The 18,648-nt window shown below is 39.3% G+C and overlaps 1 protein-coding gene across 3 annotated transcripts; it reads left to right on the top strand.

The window, feature by feature from the left end:
- Positions 1-1,546: 1,546 nt before the first annotated feature.
- On the top strand, positions 1,547-18,000 carry LOC132856337 (UDP-N-acetylglucosamine--peptide N-acetylglucosaminyltransferase 110 kDa subunit). Of its 3 annotated transcripts, none has more exons than XM_060885875.1 (22): positions 1,547-1,980; positions 3,348-3,498; positions 4,544-4,787; positions 4,899-4,967; positions 8,322-8,438; positions 8,527-8,606; positions 8,713-8,908; positions 9,382-9,522; positions 9,616-9,716; positions 9,805-9,958; positions 10,137-10,238; positions 13,193-13,372; positions 13,519-13,677; positions 13,763-13,852; positions 13,950-14,075; positions 14,160-14,330; positions 14,413-14,529; positions 14,638-14,802; positions 15,713-15,865; positions 15,965-16,217; positions 16,409-16,532; positions 17,046-18,000. In XM_060885875.1, the coding sequence occupies exons 1-22, from the start codon at positions 1,944-1,946 to the stop codon at positions 17,221-17,223; spliced, it is 3,108 nt and encodes a 1,035-aa protein (XP_060741858.1). In that variant the 5' UTR covers positions 1,547-1,943; the 3' UTR covers positions 17,224-18,000. The 3 variants fall into 3 exon arrangements, with proteins under 3 accessions (XP_060741858.1, XP_060741857.1, XP_060741859.1); XM_060885874.1 differs by having other exon boundaries at positions 3,318-3,498; XM_060885876.1 differs by lacking the exons at positions 1,547-1,980; positions 3,348-3,498; positions 4,544-4,787; positions 4,899-4,967 and adding an exon at positions 5,006-7,061.
- The last annotated feature ends 648 nt before the right edge of the window (positions 18,001-18,648 follow it).

Raw genomic sequence — 18,648 nt, 5'->3', positions numbered from 1 at the left:
TTGTCCAGAAGATGATCATTAACACCCTTCACAAGGAGGGTAAGCCACAAACATTGATTGCCAAAGAAGCTGGCTGTTCACAAAGTGCTGTATCCAAGCATGGTAACAGAAAATTGAGTGTATGAAAAGTGTGTAGGAAAAAGATGCACAACCAACCGAGAGAACCGCAGCCTTGAGAGGCTTGTCAAGCAAAATCGATTCAAGAACTTGGGTAAACTTAACAAGGAATGGACTGAGACTTGGGTCAAGGCATCAAGAGCCACCACACACAAACTAGTCAAGGAATTTGGCTACATTTGTCATATTTCTCTTGTTAAGCCACTCCTGAACCACAGACTACATCAGAGGCATCTTAGCTCTGCTACAGAGAAGAAGAACTGGACTGTTTCCCGGTTGTCTAACGTCTTCTTTTCAGATGAGAACAAGTTTTGTATTTCATTTGGAAACCAAGGTCCTAGAGTCTAGCGGAAGGGTGGAGAAGCTCATAGCACAAGTTGAAGTCCAGTGTTAAGTTTCCACAGTCTGTGATGATTTGGGGTGCAATGTCATCTGCTGGTGTTGGTCCACTGTGTTTTTTTTTGAAAAACAAAGTCACTGCACCTGTTTACCAAGAACATTTTTGCGCACTTCATGCTTCCTTCCATTGACCAGCTTTTTAAAGATGCCGATTTCATTTTCCAGCAGTATTTGTCACCTGCCCATACTCCCAAAAGCTGGTTAAATGACCATAGTGCTGGTGGCAAGCATGCTCCCCAGAAAAGAGACTAAAAGACCAAAAAATGCAGAAGAGCTGAAGGCCACTGTCAAAGAAACCTGGGCTTTCATACCACCTCAACAGTGCCACAGATTGATCACCGAATTGAGGCAGTAATTAAAGCAAAAGGAGCCCCAACCTAATATTGAGTACATGTACCATAAATAAACATATTTCCCAGAAGGCCAAAATTTATTGGTCTTATGAAGTATTTTAACTTGAGACAGTGAATTGGTAGGTTTTTGTTAAATGTGAGCCAAAATCATCACAATTAAAAGAACCAAAGACTTAAACTACTTCAGTCTGTCAGTGTACTGAATTTATATAATACACAAGTTTCACTACTTGAGTTGAATTACTGAAATAAATGAACTTTTCCACGACATTGTAATTTATTGAGATGCACCTGTAGATATCATAGTTGTCTTGCAGTAGAGCGAGAAGTGTACTATGTGAGTTAAAGTGGTCGGCTTGTGGTATACAATCTCACCCCCTTAAATCTCGCATGGCACCTGCTTGATTTGCCGCAGTGTTGTGCGCCATAATACAACTTTACTCTAAGCACAACGTTTGCCGTGTGCCTCCGCCGCACTATACCCAATAAATTTTCTTTTATAACTTATAAATATTATTTCAAGACTTTCTTGTACGCTTAAGTAACTCACCGTAAACAAGGTAGACAGTTTCTAACTATATAAATATTTTATTTATGTTCCAAAGTATGCTTTTAATCGGTCAGATGTGGACCTAGTTTTTATAACAAAAGTAGTCCGGCCTTCTTCCGCCATTTTGTTATAGGAGGTTGTTAGCAGAATAAGTGCTGTGGTAAAGAATAAGAACTAGAACATTCGATTTTCACAAATCTTGCAGTTATATTTCGGCTTGGGTGTACGATAGTGCGTGTTATTATACACCAAAATAACCAAAAATTATTCGACTTGGTGTTTGGTTTGTGCTCATGACTTGAATGAACCGGTTTTCGTTTAGCTAATATTGCTAGGTAGCTAGCTAGAGAAGGAGAAAGACGTTACAGTATCCTGGCAGTTTTATTTTAAATGCTGTAGCAGGGCTTTTGCTGCTGAATTAAATAGGATCCACTTGTAACAGTTGGGTTGTATTTATTTGAGCTAGTAGCTTATTTATTGTCACACTGACGACCAGTCTGCAAGACCAGAAGATAGGAGGAGAGATGGCGAGCTCTGTGGGAAACGTGGCCGACAGCACAGGTAAACTGGACAACAAGCTAATTTATTTTGAACAGAACGTAGTAAATACATTTCACCTCTACAAATGTAACTGACTGATGTTTAACAATTGAAGCCCCATATAGTCTAGAGTCTAAAATGTGCAAACATACAGTTCGTTTGTTAATAAAATATTATCCTCGTCGGTGTTTAAATTATATTCGTGTTTACTTTGACAATTAAGTGCTATTCTGTGATGCTAATTAGGGAAATATTCTTTTCATTAATGTATATGCGCATGTTTTATGCTTATATCTAATACCTTTAGCTGCAAAGCGACATTTTCTAGGCTTATCTAAGTGCAGGGAAAAAATGGACAAAGTGAAAGGGAATTAAAAAGTAAGTATTTCAGTAAATAGTCACTCCCAACAAGCAAATAACTCGTCTTATTTACCTGCCTACTCCACAGACCTCTGTTTGCTCCTACACCTGTTTGTAGGATCATTCAGCTTTCAGTTCTGGTGGTTGATGATATTATTATTTGTCCCATTTCTATGGCCGCTGGTATTTACTCAGAATGAGAGTATAAACCCTGTGGAGCAAGCAAGCAAGCTATCAAGCTGCATTTTTTAAAATAAAAAAGCCAATAGGATTTGTTTCTATGATTATTATGCCCAAGGGACCGAGCTTCAAATTAAATATGGCATTAAAACACGTCTTATTCCCTACTGCAGAAAACTTTAACATGTGTGTTTGGACGAGATGTACGCAAATACAAGAGCACACAGAACCTTCTTAAATATTTGGTTTTCTTTGTTTTTCTTCAGATGGGTATAGTGGAGTTGATTATTGACTGTAAACTTTCTTTGGTATCAGTAATGTTTACTTTTCTTGTCAAGTTCATTCTCATATCTCCTCCCTCCATAACTGCATCTTGTTTATTTGAAGGATGAGTTCAGTATTTGACCCAAATACAGGATAGTATTTGGTAGTCGTCCTGACATGGAGATCACGGATTTTTGAAGAAGTACACAATGTGCAAACTGTAACATATGAGCAAGCTATAAAACAAGAAGATCTGTCTGAATTCATCCTTTAAATTCTTTTCAATTAAGACATTTTTTCAAATCTTATTTTTCACCTTCTGTGAATGAGTTTCTCTGAATGATATTTTTTAATACAAACATAATTTCTCTAAAGTTAATAAAACTTTACTACCTTGAGAGACTCAGTCATTATTAGCATGTTTTTGACTCCTATATTTCATGAGCATGATAATTATGTCATCTCTGTTCGTATCATTTTATTTTTGCCTCATTTCCATTATTGCTAACATCTTGTTTTCCCCCTCCTCCTTTCGGGTTGTGTTGGTGCAACAGAACCAACAAAACGTATGCTTTCCTTCCAAGGGTTGGCTGAACTGGCACACCGCGAGTATCAGTCGGGCGATTTTGAGGCGGCAGAGCGCCACTGCATGCAGCTGTGGCGGCAAGAGCCGGACAATACCGGGGTTCTGCTGCTGCTTTCTTCTATCCACTTCCAGTGTCGCAGGCTTGACAGGTAAGACATTCTTGTGCCTCTTTTCCACCGAGGCAGTTTGAGTGCTGGTTTGAAGCCAGAGCCTAATTTAGAACCAGTTCGTTCTTTTTTGACAGCCAAAGCACCGGCTCTGAACCAGGAAAAGTGGTTCTTAAGTAGTACCAAAACGTTGCTGGTATAGACTTAAGAACCGCTTGTGTCAGGAGCTGGGGGTGGGGCTAGGTAATGTGGGGCTGCACCTTTGATAATGTACCTTAAGTATACTAATGTTTAATACACTTTTACTTTACCACAATATGATCAATTATCAGCACACATGATAGTAGATAGCTACATGCAAAGGCTAACCTTTTTCTGTGTTAATGATAAAATAATGTTATGGACTTTCTCGAATTGCAACCTCCGTTTATACAAATTACATGGAGCTGCACATACACGTTGGATTCGTTGCGTTTGGATGCCAATGTAGGTTCACAAAGCCATGAGCATTAACAGTAAAGCAATATCCGCCATTGTTTTTGTGTTTGTGTTTCCCGCTGCTGCGCTAAAGTTGCTGGGAAACGTGACACGTATACTGTGACGTCAGATTCGGCTCTGTGATGGCTCTCTAACCGATGGAAAGGCAAACCAGTTCTTAGAAGGATCACAAGTGGAACCAACTTTGAATCAGCACTAGCTCTGAAGCACTAGCTTCTTTTTGGTGGAAAAGGGGTTTTGGTGTAATGGTTTCCTTTCCATGGGCTTCCAGAGCTGCACTGTTTTTTCCCTGTTTGGGCTGAGAGACAAGGCAGCCTTCTGCTCTTTTATAAGCATCTATCTTTCTATCTTTACTTGCTGCAGTGTTTTCAACTGTTCTTCTTTACATTAAAAGGGACCTTGCAAAATTTTCCATTGAATTCAATTACATGTGTTGCCATACCAAAATTGCAGGGCAGCATAACTTTTGAATAGACTGACTGCTGGTCTTGCTGGGGATGTTGCATCTTTTAAACATGATTCTTGTTTTTTATTGTTGCACCAACATTTGGCTTTTGGTTTATATTTTGGACTTTTTCCTTGAACACAGGTCTGCTCACTTCAGCACTCTGGCCATCAAGCAGAATCCTATGCTTGCTGAGGCCTATTCCAACCTGGGCAATGTATTTAAGGAGCGTGGTCAGCTGCAGGAGGCGATTGAACATTATCGTCATGCGCTGCGCCTCAAGCCAGACTTCATCGATGGCTACATCAACCTGGCAGCAGCTCTGGTTGCAGCGGGAGACATGGAGGGTGCTGTTCAGGCTTATGTATCTGCTCTCCAGTACAACCCGGTAAGGAATAGTAATGCATATTTAATGCAAATGAATTATGGTCAGCAGCTATATAATTAAAATAAAATACTAATAAATATATATATATAATATTTTTTTTCATTCTTGCAGGATCTGTATTGTGTACGCAGCGATTTGGGCAACCTACTTAAAGCTCTTGGGCGTTTGGAAGAGGCAAAGGTCTGTTTTGACATTTCTATGTGTGCATGGTGTCCTTTTTTTTGCTTTTTCCTTTAGATATTAGTTAATTTGGAGTTCCTTCATAGCTTTTTTGTTTTTTTTTTAAATGCTGTTCTTTGGAAGTGAGTGCTTCCCTGACCCAAACAAGCACTAAGACCTTCTGCTTTCTAAACAAGTGGTGCTTTCTACTCTTTTCTTCTCCATACCTTTACACATGTTCTTCATATCAGTCCCATACCACCACTTAATCTACTGTTCAGCAGACCTGGCAGTACAGCTAGTGTCATTGGTTGTGAAGGGCAACAATGCTCTCGATGCATCTTCCAGTACCTTATACCATCAGGCTGCTCTTATGTAAGACCTGAAAGACCAGCCACTATAACTACAGTTTGAGGGAACTCTTTTATAGTGTCTTTTTATTCATTTATTTATTTTTTTGAATTTTTGTTTAACAAACCCCTCCCCCAAACACACACACACACACACACATTTTCTTCATTGCTGTCCTGTTGCCCTCTCTCACTCTTTCTGCTTTGCTGTCTTTAAATTCTGTGCTGCCTTCTTATCTACTTTCTCAGTCAGTACCCCTTCAAACAGGAAGAAAGGCTGGGTCCTTTTGTCTCTTACCAAAGGGGAATTTTTAAACAGACATTGTTATGCTATGCTTTTTTCTTTAGAGTTATGGAGGGATTATGCTGGCTCGGTCTTGAACAAAACAATGGATTTGATATGAAGTTAGTGATATTTGCTATGCTGAAAATAAGATGGCTTCCAAACCCATTGATATTTTTTAATTTTGTCAAATGTGAATCGGCTTCTTTTCACACCTCCTTTTGGATGGAATTGCCGGTATTCCACCAACAAAGAAAAAGGCCTTACCTGCCCTTAACTAGACCACTGTGTTTTGGATTAATTGTAGATTTGGGCCAGTGTCAACAGAGAAATTTCTCTGCATGTCAGTTAGAAGCCCTCTTATTTGTTGCCTCAGGGGGGAGGAGTGGGGAGGAGCACCAGGGTTTCAGCACCCCTCCATGTCAGCTCTGTCGCTCCGACCCCCCGCGCGCTAGCCCAGGGCCCGTGGTGTGTGCGCGCACAGAGCTGCTTGCCTGACCTTCCAGCCAAGCTTACTGATGCCCTTTATGGGCTCCACAGTGTTTGTCAATAACCAGACTACTGTATGTTCTCCATATTTAAATCTGAATATTCCTTTTATTTCTTTATTTATTTTTTTTTTTTTTACCTAGATTGGCTCAGTAGCATCTGGGAGGTTTAGATGTTATGCAGTGATTATACACTGTGATGGTAGCCCTGGCCTGAGCCAGGCAGGCAGCTCCCTATCTGCACTCCACTGCAAGCATCAGATGCGATGATAGAGAGAAAGAATTACACGCGCAGCACAAGCATTGACCTCTTTTATTTCAGACCTGAGGATTCATCTAGATACAAATCATTAAACCACAGACCTTTTTCTTTACCTATTGGGCAGGATTCAAGAAGGCAGGACAGGATAAAGCAAACAATGTATTAAACCATGTAAGAGTAAAAAAAAGTAAAGAAAATGATGTCAGGAATGATTTTTCATTTTTGTGTTGCCATTAATGCTATGATTAATATTATTCCTAAGGACATGTTTTCAGTTCATTTGGGGAAGATCAAGCCAGTTAGCCTCCCTCCTTTTACTTCCTTTAAACAGTATGAATAAACGTTTTGAATGAAATGTAACACAAAGCCTTTCTTCTCTCCCATCCCGTCATAAGCATTTTCTTATCACTTTACAACTGAAATTGCTTTAAATAGCATGATTGAAAATTGCGTAGAATATCTCGTTACTTTTTTTATCCATTTGTTTCTGGATTTTTTTTTTTATCCAGATAAAAAGAATGTATTGATTGTCAACTTTTACTAACGCTCTTGTTTTCTTATTTTGTCTCTTTTGGTTTCTTCCACCACTGATATTGTTATTTAGAAGGTTTCAGGTGGGTGACACTTTTCCTGCGTAGGTGCGGTCCGGCGGAAAGGAACACTAGGGCAGCATCAGTCCTCTCCTCTTCTTCCAGCTGCGGCCGCTACCCCCAGACAAAGTCCAAAAATATGGTAACGGGTTTGTAACTGCCAGCAAAAAAAAAAGAAAAAAAAAGAAACAACAACAAAAACGTCATGACTGAGTTCTTCTGTCTTGTGGCTACCTTTGAAGAAATGAGGAAAAAGAAACCAATTGGCAAAAATATTAAGCTAAATTAAAACCTCTCTGTACACCTTAACATCGCCCAACACAGTAATTAAAAGAAATATGGATTGGATGCAGTAAGCAAACAAAAACACAGTAAGAACCCTCTAACTCTTACTTGTTAATTATTTTTTTCCTGTTGCTTTGGTTTATCATTTTGTTTTTCCTCTTGATTTGGAGTTGCAGCGTTCTGCTGAGCCGATGATGCGCTGTGAGTCTGCAGCGACGCATGGGTTGCGCAGCGAGAGAACGCCCTCTATTGCGATTCAAACGCGCCTGCGAGCAACAAATGCTCCCCTCTCCCTTCTCCCCCGGCCTGTAGACTACAGATCTGCCCAGCTAGCCTCCTAGCATGGCACCCAGCGGACCGAACATCCGGTACAGGACACTATTGGCAAGCAAGCAGTTTAATAGATTTGTATTATTCCCACCATACTCCCTAAAGGACAAACAAAACTTAACAAACTCTTTTGTGTTCCTGAGGGTTGCTTGGATCCAGAGAGTGTGTCAGTCTGGTGATCTCAGGTGTACCTGGGCTTAGGTTTGTGGTCTGTGCTCTGAGCCGGCAGTCGCGCAGCGAAAAATGGCGAGCAAATACAGTGCGACCACGGCGTGGCACAACACAATGGCCGCCCGTGTGGCTATTTTTGCGCCCGCATTACAGGGACCTTCACCTACACTTTGCACAGGCATTTAAGGTTGTGACCACAGTCAGGCTAAATCTGTCAGGGTTTTTGTATTAGTTTGTTTTTCAAGGGTAACCTTTGCCTTATTTACTTTATATAGAAACTCAGTTTCTGTGTATTATAGTGTGTCTCATACTGTATCTTCCAATGATGAGACCATAACTGAAAAATGTCAGTCAGAGTGAAGGTGCTGGTCATTTTGCGCAGCGCAGGAAAAAGCATGCAGCTTAGCGCAGCAGTATGATGCGCATGCGAGCCCACGCTGTAGACTCACTTTTTGCTTTATAGAGTATGGACACTAACTCTGTTTTGTTTTTTTTTCTACCCCTTTTTTCCTTCCTTTTTATTCAATCTCTTTTTTCAACCCCACATCTCCTCTTTCTGCTCTATTACTCCTCTCCACCCCTCTTTCTGTTGTTTTCATGGTTAACCTAATCAAAGGCCTGCTACCTGAAGGCAATTGAGACTCAGCCAAACTTTGCCGTGGCATGGAGCAACCTGGGCTGCGTGTTCAATGCTCAGGGAGAGATCTGGCTAGCCATTCATCATTTTGAGAAGGTTAGTATGCTTCCAATTCGGAAGTAATTGCACCTTGGTTCAATTAAAGTAACTGTAATTTAGTTGTTTTTTTTGTTTGCTTTTGTAGGCAGTAACCTTGGATCCAAATTTTTTGGATGCCTACATAAACTTAGGGAACGTGCTTAAAGAAGCCCGCATCTTTGACAGGTAAACTTTTCATTTTTTTATTTATCGTGTTTTTAATAGTTGTTACATCATGCTTCAGTACACCGTTTGGTTGAGTTTTAATCTACAGCAATTGTGTTTCTTTCAGAGCTGTTGCTGGTTATCTGCGAGCCCTCAGTCTGAGCCCCAACCATGCTGTAGTCCATGGGAACTTGGCCTGTGTGTACTATGAGCAGGGTCTGATAGACTTGGCCATTGACACCTATAGACGTGCTATTGAGCTCCAGCCTCACTTCCCTGATGCTTACTGCAATCTTGCCAATGCTCTTAAGGAAAAGGGCAATGTAAGAATATGTCTTTGTACAGTGCCGCGTACTGTTTTTCTGTTTTATATGCTGTCTTCACAAGGTATTCTTTTTGCAGAGGTAGAGAGAAGCAGCTAAATTTTTCTATAACGTTAATATCCACAGCTTTACTTTTTGTAATTACACAAATTGAAACTTCAGATTAGTGTTCAGTAAGAACAAAGTTAGAACAGTCTCTAACAGACCGTTTCTGTGACTCAGGGTGTGCATATGTACTTATGACTGTGGCTTATATTCAGAACCAGACTGGACAAGCTTAATATTACTTTTTCCCTTAAAAACACCAGTACCGTTGGTGACTGGTATGTCAGCATAGTAAATGAAGTCATTTCAGCATGAAGTCTTATAATTTTTCTTTCAGAAATAGGAATATCTTGGAATATTAGAAAATTCATCACAGTGAATAATTCAAAGTTTCTATGTAATGTTTAAGACTAAACTGTCTGTCATAGGTGTCAGAGGCTGAGGAATGTTACAACACAGCACTGCGTCTTTGCCCCACACATGCTGACTCGCTCAATAACTTGGCCAACATCAAACGGGAGCAAGGCAACATTGAAGAGGCTGTCCAGCTGTACAGGAAAGCTCTTGAGGTTGGGGCTCTTAACATCCTCTTTGTAGCTATTTACTCATGACCCTTTTTTCTGAAGCATATTCCTAAAGTGTGTGTGTGCGTGAATGAACAGGTGTTTCCCGAGTTTGCTGCAGCCCACTCCAACCTTGCCAGCGTCCTTCAACAACAGGGCAAGCTGCAAGAAGCCCTCATGCATTACAAAGAAGCCATCAGGCATGCTGTTATTTTTGCTCAATAATTTAGGTGTTTATGATGGATTTAGAGTTTTTTATGCATGTTCTTTTGCCATGTACACCTACAGGATCAGCCCCACCTTTGCTGATGCTTACTCCAACATGGGGAACACACTAAAGGAGATGCAGGATGTGCAGGGGGCGCTGCAGTGTTATACACGTGCTATTCAGATCAACCCTGCATTTGCAGATGCTCACAGTAACTTGGCCTCAATACACAAGGTAATTTCTTAATACTGACTAAAAAATTAATTTCTTTGTTTTTTCTCTTCAAGAAACCAAGTGAATCTCTAAAAAAAACACCATACCACAGTTTAGTAGTTTACAAATAAAAGTATTGAAGTATATATGAACTTTTGCTGCTGGATAATAAGCACTGTGACATGTGATGTGCCCACAGGACTCTGGGAATATTCCAGAAGCAATTGCATCTTACCGCACGGCATTGAAGCTCAAACCTGACTTCCCAGATGCTTACTGCAATCTTGCCCACTGCCTGCAGGTAATGCCCTTTAAATATCAACCCCGTTAATTCAATTTATTTATTTTTTTGTTTGCATACTCTGATATTTTATTGTTTTTAAGAGGATAGATTTTATGAGTACAACTCTTTAAATGTAGGGTATTTTTAACCTTCCCTGATAGTAAGTAGGCTGTTGTTGATGCACATTTTATTGTTAGCCGTAGCATATATTTTGCAGCATTGCAGTACCTTTGCTTATCACTTGCTTAAACTTATATTATTGCATTTCTGTTGCTTTAAATAGTAGGGCTGGGTGATATGGCCTAAAACTGTATCACGAAATCAGTGTTTCATATCGGTCGATATCGATAATTATTGAACATTTTTATGGCCCATTTAAAATAAGGACCAGGAGAAAAATATATTACAATTAAAAATTTTTATTTTAAACTTAACCTTCCTCTGATCATAATCCCCTCAGTTAAGACAGAAATGTCAACAACCATGAAAACTCTAATAATTAAAATGAAAACATAAGTCTAAAGTCACAATGAACACTTATATCGTAACATTTAAGGTGCAAAATGAAAGGAAATTCTTAATAAAGTGTAATAAAATAGTGCAAAGTGTTAAATATAAACATTGAGAAACCTGAGAATTTAGTGCTAGGAAGTTCACTAGCTGTTCACCTTCTGGTGAATAAAGTGTTTTAAAATATGTGCAGTGTTTTGTAAACATAAATAAAACTGAGGTAGACTGAGATACATCTGTAATATAAAAATCAAACCCGATACACTACAGTAACATAGTTTGAAATATAAAACCTGCAGAAATATGAAAAAGTAACTCAAGTTATTCTTACTCTAATCATACTTGAAGTTAAACTATTCAAGTATATTTTCGTAGCCTTATAATTAGGGCTGTAGCTATCGAATATTTTAGTAATCGAGTATTCTACCAAAAATTTAATCGAGTAATCTGATAAAATGTATTTTTGCTTAATTAAAGAGCAATATTAAATATACAAGAGAAAATAAGACGGGTCTCTTAAAATGAATAACTAATTCATTTCCTTTTTTAGAAAAATGAACTTTTATTTTTTAAATGCATAGCATGCAATGCATACAACAATATTTTCTATCAAAAATAAACATTTAGATATTACCCATTGTTTCTCTGTCTGTACTTGTACTGTGAACAATGACAAAGTTGTCTGAGAAGAATTAAATACATTTGAGTGACAAATATTCTGGGTTTTAAATGAACCCTTTTCTGAGATGCAAAAACAAAAATATAAATTGCTTTCAAATTACTTATTTTTTTTAGTATCAAAACTAAGGCATACATTAAAATAAATAGTAATAATACAAAAATACTGCCTTTAAGTCATGCAACTTAACTTTCAGAACTAAAATATTCTAAATCTACAGCTCAGGCATAACACAAGCCTTTACTGTCTAATTTGGAATGCTTTGTGGTAATTAAGAGGCAAAAAAACATGGACAGGAAATTGGACCTAGAGTCCATGCATGGTTTCACACCGAGTGCTTTAAGCATATATATAAATATATCATTAATCAGAATATAAAAGTCTCTCTCTCTCAACGTGTGTGTGCTTTAAAAGTCTTTAAAGGAGCATGTGATTGCAAAGAAGAAATGTAAACATATCAACTTGCTCAGAACTGAGGCTTGCCCTGCGCTATGAAGCAATGTTTCCTGCTGCTGAAAACAGATGGTGGTGGCGTCCCAAACCTTGGACATTTTCTGTTGTTTTCTCCTGTTTGTTTCTTCTCTTTGCTCATTGACATTGTTATCGCACCCTTCCATTTTGCAGCCCGCACTAGCACGCGCCCGCGCCCTCAAATCAAAAGACTGATAACTCCTCGCGTCTCCTTCCGCACAAAATAATTGCACAAGAACATGACGAATGAATTAAGAGGCTTTGAGGCAGAGGAATTTGCCTCGAATAATTTTTGTAATTGAGTTACTCGAGGAATCATTTCAGCCCTAGTTATAATATCCAAAATACTGCCATACTGGCGAGCTGACTTTTCCTCTCTTATTTACAATTTCCTCGCTCGCTGCGGCTCATTTTCTGCTTATCAGTTGCCGGTTACTGAAGAGGAATCCAGCACCAGCACGCGACAATGATATGGCACAACCAAACTTGATACTGTTACATGATTGGCTGTTAGAGTGTCACTTCCCAAGTTGCTAGGTTACCAGAGAGTGGGTGCCTTTGTTAATGCAACCAAACATGCTTCGCAACCTCTGTTTTCTTCTGACTAAGAATAAAAAAAATTGAACGTTTTATTGAGCACATTTTCTATCGCTATCGATCACGTGTCTATCGCGATACATATCGTTATCGTTTTATACGATAGCGCCCTAGGAAATAGTCACAAAAATGACTGCTTGTGCTATTTCATGCACAGATGATTTCAGCAGACAATATTTCTAAATTGGTCCCATATGCGGGATAAATTTAACTACAGTAACAAAATATCTAAAATTACGGCTAATTAAGAACCATAAAGATAAAATTTTATTTGTCACATACATAAACATACATGGTATGATATGTAGTGAAATGTGTTTAACGACTATTCAAAGACGAATGTTCCTTGTTGTGGAAAGAGAAGGTGCAATAAAAAGATGAATAAGGAAAGAGAAAATAAACAACAAACATAGATCTATGAATATTAAAAAATGAGGATAAACACAAAAAGTAAGAATAAAAACAGATCTGTGCAATGAATAGGGTGGGATTATATAACATATTTCAGATACTTGAAGCCAGTAAAATGCTGTTCTTGCCATCCCCACAAAGGACTGATCTCATTTATTTTCTCTGTGAAATTTGAATATTAGAAAATAATTGAGTGAAATATGATCCAAAACAAGCAACATATGTTATTTACTCTTCAGGTACCAGTTTTGATGCTTACAGTTGGTGATTATTGTCATGAGGTTTTAAATGTTGTTCTTTCCAGATTGTGTGTGACTGGACCGATTACGATGAGCGCATGAAGAAGTTGGTTAGCATTGTGGCTGACCAGTTGGAAAAGAACCGTCTGCCTTCAGTTCATCCTCATCACAGCATGTTGTATCCTCTTTCCCATGGCTTCCGCAAAGCCATTGCTGAGAGGCATGGCAACCTCTGCCTGGATAAGGTAGTTATATCACACTTTTGTGTCATTAAATGCTTTGCTGTGTTTTCTGTCTGAAACCTAAAACCGTCTAGAGTTAATTAATAAATAGTACTTAATCTAATTATTTGACTCCCATCAAATGACCACATCTTATGACTGGCTTTTAGATCAATGCTCTTCATAAACCTGCCTATGAGCATCCTAAGGACCTGAAAGCAAGTGGAGGGCGTTTGCGTGTTGGCTACGTCAGCTCGGACTTTGGCAACCACCCCACCTCCCATCTCATGCAGTCCATTCCTGGCATGCATAACTCAGAGAAGTTTGAGGTGAGTTTATTAACTCATATGCGTGGTTTCTGGGAGTTGTGAATGTATTTGTGGTCAAACCATGCTAACCTGGTTCAATTTTCAGGTCTTCTGTTATGCCCTCAGTCCTGATGATGGCACTAACTTCCGAGTGAAAGTGATGGCTGAGGCTCATCACTTCACTGATCTCTCCCAGGTCAGAACATGCAATGATAAAATCGGATTTGAATTTGTTCCTGATTTTCCATGCTGATGAAGTTGCTCACATTCCTGTGTTATTGTTATTGAATAAGATTCCCTGCAACGGCAAAGCTGCAGACAGGATTCACCAAGATGGAGTTCACATCCTAGTCAACATGAATGGCTATACCAAGGGTGCCCGCAATGAGCTGTTTGCCTTGCGTCCAGCTCCCATTCAGGTAAAAATAAAGAAACTGGCAGGAATAATATGCTTACCATGTATGTATTTAAAGGTTTTGGCAAATAAATGGATTTCTCATCAGGTGATGTGGCTTGGCTACCCGGGCACCAGTGGAGCTCCCTTCATGGACTACATCGTTACCGATAAGGAGACGTCTACAGCTGAGCTGGCTGAGCAGTATTCTGAGAAGATGGCCTACATGCCTAATACTTTCTTTATTGGGGATCATGCTAACATGTTCCCACACCTTAAGGCAAGTGAAAGTTTATGGATTTTTGTAACTGCTTTAATTATATACAATGTCTTATGCAAAGGGATTTGTGTTTGATTCTCAGAAAAAGGCTGTGATTGACTTCAAGTCCAATGGACACATTTTTGACAATCGCATCATACTGAATGGAATTGATCTCAAAGCCTTTTTAGACAGCCTACCTGACGTCAAGGCCATCAAAGTAAGCGAGGAACTTCTAGAAAACATTGTGCCTTTTTACCTTTTAAGGTGACTGCTTTGATGATATGAGACATTTTTGATATGATGATATGAGACACATTTTTTCCAGATGGATTGTGATAGCCAGGAGTCCACAGATAATAACGGAACCCTCTCCATGCCAGTCATCCCAATGAACACGGCTGCTGAGGCCATTATAAACATGATCAACCAAGGCCAGATCCAAGTCACCATCAATAGTTTCACTGTCAGCAATGGCTTAGCTACCACTCAGGTATTTTCTAATAAATGTCTACACTTTAAAGGTGGGGTCTCCGTTGTTTGAGAAATGCTTCAGAAAACTGCGTTGGGCCACCAAACAAAACAAAAACAAAACTAACGTGTAGCCAATGAGCAGAAAGGGGCGTGTCTTGTCAATATGGGTGGAGAGAGTGTTCAGTGCGCATGTGTGACATTAGCAGGAAGCGGTTTTAACATTGACATGGCGGATAAAAACAAGAAAGAAAGCGAAGAAAAGCTTATGATAAGGCAAGAAGCAGGACCCGTGTTAATATATTATCAGCTTTCCAGCGCTGGAGAGAACTGAACATCTTCCGTGTGAAACGGAGATAAACCTTTCACGGTACAACACAGAGTACTACAAAAACACATTTGTATTACCATAGTATTACTCAATGAGTTCATTTATATTTATTTATACTGCCCCAACAGGTACCGCCATAATACTTGTCTGGATTATACTTGGGTTATACTTGTCTGGTGTATGTGTGGGGTGGAGCTATAAAAAGAGGGGTGGGACCCATTTGGGTTAGGGGCGTATTTGTTTTGGTGATTTCAAATGTCAACATTGGCTTTCAAACAACGGAGACCCCACCTTTAACTACAGTAAATGCAAAGTTTGAAGACATACTGCCTTAAGAATTTGCTTTCTGCATGGGGATGCTGCTGTTGGGTTTCTTACCAGCTGACAGTGTCTTATGGAACTGTCATTTGCCTCATTTCTCTCCCTCTCTCCCTCTCTCCCCTCCCCGCTCAAATTTCACTGCTCATAATAAGAACCTGTGTACCAGTGTATTTAAACTGAAGTGTGCAAATCAATTTTCTGCAATTTTTTTTGTCTTTGCATGTCATGGTCACCCATAATCTGCATAGTCTGTGTTGCACTTTTTCCCCTTTTCCAAAAGATCAATAACAAGGCTGCCACAGGAGAAGAGGTTCCTAGAACAATTGTTGTGACCACACGCTCTCAGTATGGTTTGCCTGAGGACTCCATTGTCTACTGTAACTTCAATCAACTGTACAAGATTGACCCTCCGACTCTGCAGATGTGGGCTAATGTAAGCTCAGCCTGGCAGAATTCTTGGGAGATCTGTATTCTTTTTTGTGTCACTAGTACACATGTAGTTAAATTGCTCATTCTTTCTTTCTTATTTCAGATTCTGAAACGTGTGCCAAACAGCGTTCTCTGGTTGTTGCGCTTCCCAGCTGTGGGTGAGCCCAACATCCAGCAGTATGCCCAGAACATGGGTCTGCCTGCCAGCCGTATCATCTTCTCCCCTGTTGCCCCTAAAGAGGAGCATGTGAGGCGTGGGCAGCTGGCTGATGTCTGCCTTGATACGCCTCTCTGCAATGGCCACACTACTGGCATGGATGTGCTCTGGGCTGGCACCCCAATGGTCACAATGCCAGGTCTGTATAATGTACATTTACAACACAAGAGGTTGAAATCAGAGAAAACTGTGTTTAAAAAATTTAATCCCAAATATAATTTGGAAATAAACGCAACTGCATTGTATGTCTTGTTGGTTTTTTATTGTTCCCAGTCTGCAAGAACTCTGTTGACTTTGACCATTTCCTGTTTCTCTATTTGATGCATTTAGGTGAGACACTTGCCTCCCGTGTGGCTGCCTCCCAGCTGACTTGTCTTGGCTGCCCTGAGCTCATTGCACAGAGTCGCCAGGAATACGAAGATGTGGCTGTTAAGCTCGGCACAGACATGGAATTGTAAGTCATCAACTAATTGATAATAATAATACTTTATTTATTAACACTTTAAAAAACAGTTACAGCTGACACAATACCTTTTTTTTATATTTTAAATAGGACACAAAGCAAAATTTAAATAGTAGTCAATACTTGTTTTCCATTGTGTATAAGGGTTTCTGCTGCTTGTTCCGCTGCTTATATATATATATATATATATATATATATATATATATATATATATATATATATATATATATATATATAAGCAAGCAGCGGAACAAGCAGCAGAAACCTTTAAAAGTTAAGAAAAAGAATAAACCCTTATACACAATGGAAAACAAGTATTGAATACTATTTAAATTTTGCTGTGACCTTGCAGTCCAAACTCAAAGACCTCACTTGCGCACACACAGTGTTCAGTGCTTGAGCCACTATGGTGCTGTGTGTGTAATGCACTCTGTGTGGGCAGACAATGTGTCTGTTAACATTTGTAGCACATTTAAAACACCCGTCTTTCGTTTTCTCCGGCAGCTTGAAGAAGGTACGATCCCGCGTATGGAAGCAGCGTATCTGCAGCCCACTTTTCAACACCAAGCAGTACACAATAGACTTGGAGCGTCTTTACCTGCAGATGTGGGAGCACCATGCAGGAGGTGCCAAACCTGAACATCTGGTGAAGATGCAATTGCTTGACAGTGAAAGCGCCTGAGCTGCCCCCTGTCCCCTTCACAAGTTACCAAACAATCACTCTTCTTCATTTTTCTCAGTGTCAGAGACTCCATAGAGCCTGCTGTTGAGCACCATCACCATGATCTGACTCTTCAGTCACAGATTTAATTTCTTGGAGCCAGTGGAGGACTGTGATGGTTGATCCTCCTTCACTGAGACTCCTTTCTCCCAGAAATCCCATTGGCATTTGCTTCACTTCCGCTGCTTCTCTGTTCTGCTTGGGTGTAGACTTTTGAAGACAGAGCAATCTTATGTCAAATTGTGACCTTCATGTCTTTAGATGAAGGGTTTTTTTTTTCTTAAGCATCAGAGGAACACTTTAGTATGTTAAAATTACTGATGGCTTTAACATACTAACGTGAATGTTTGCCTTTTTAGTTAGCAGAAATGTTTCTTTATTTTAGTCTGTTCATGATCATTACCTGGAATAGATAAGTGTGAATTGTAATGATTCTCCAATGCTTTGTTTTCTTCATGTTAGTAATAATTTCAGTTGTATCTTTTCATGAAACATGCCCAGAATGTCTATGGAGAACTAGAATGAAGACCTTCTCACTGCAGATCTGATAAAAGCCTGCACACAACCCCTAAAATTCATCGTAAATGCCAATTTGTTTTATTTTTACCAGGGTTCGAGGTAAGTATTTAAGTTTGTGATTTTGTCTTCCTATGAATCATTTTATTTATGCTTTGTCAATGAAATTTCAAGCCTCTTACAAAAGCTGAAATAATAAAGAAATGTGGCAAACCCTCAAAATTTGTGTTACAAAAACTGCCCTTGAGTACTGTTTTTAATTCAGGACTATTAAAAGTAGGCATAAGTGCTGAATTAATGTTATTCAGTAGTCCTTGTGCATGTTGTTGTTAATCTAGCTATGATGGTATTGGGTTTGATGCAAATTTGAGCCTGTCATGGCTGATGCTATTATAACTGAAAATGAGAGTATACAACAAACACTTATAAAATTAAACGTGTATTACTGTGTCCTCATTTGTGAAAACAAAACACATGACTCTTTGATCACAAGGACCACACAAGACCTCTGAAAGTGTGTTGTGGTATCTGACACCAAACAGCAGATTCTTCAGGTCTGCAGCTCCATACACAGAAAGCTGCGATTATACAGGATGTTATGACATCTTTCTCTCATTGCCAGCATGAACGTTTTCAGGAATTTCAGTTTCAGATTTTTTCTGTGAGATCGGACCACACAGGTTAGCTTTCACTCCCTGCAGGTTTACTGGTTGTCCTTCCTTGGAACTCTTCAGTAGGTACCAGTGGTTTAGCCATCACAATTTAGCATTTGTCAGTTTTGCTGAGATGCTAACATCAATTTTGAAAACAGCTGCTTGTTTTAGATAAATGTATAAATTTGAAAGGTTTACCTAGGAATTATTTATTAAT

The sequence above is a fragment of the Tachysurus vachellii genome, chromosome 13, assembly GCF_030014155.1.
Source record: "Tachysurus vachellii isolate PV-2020 chromosome 13, HZAU_Pvac_v1, whole genome shotgun sequence".
In the NCBI taxonomy this organism is placed as follows: Eukaryota; Metazoa; Chordata; class Actinopteri; order Siluriformes; family Bagridae; genus Tachysurus; species Tachysurus vachellii.
Note: the sequence above shows the minus strand (reverse complement) of the source record. Positions and strands in the feature narration are given on the sequence as shown.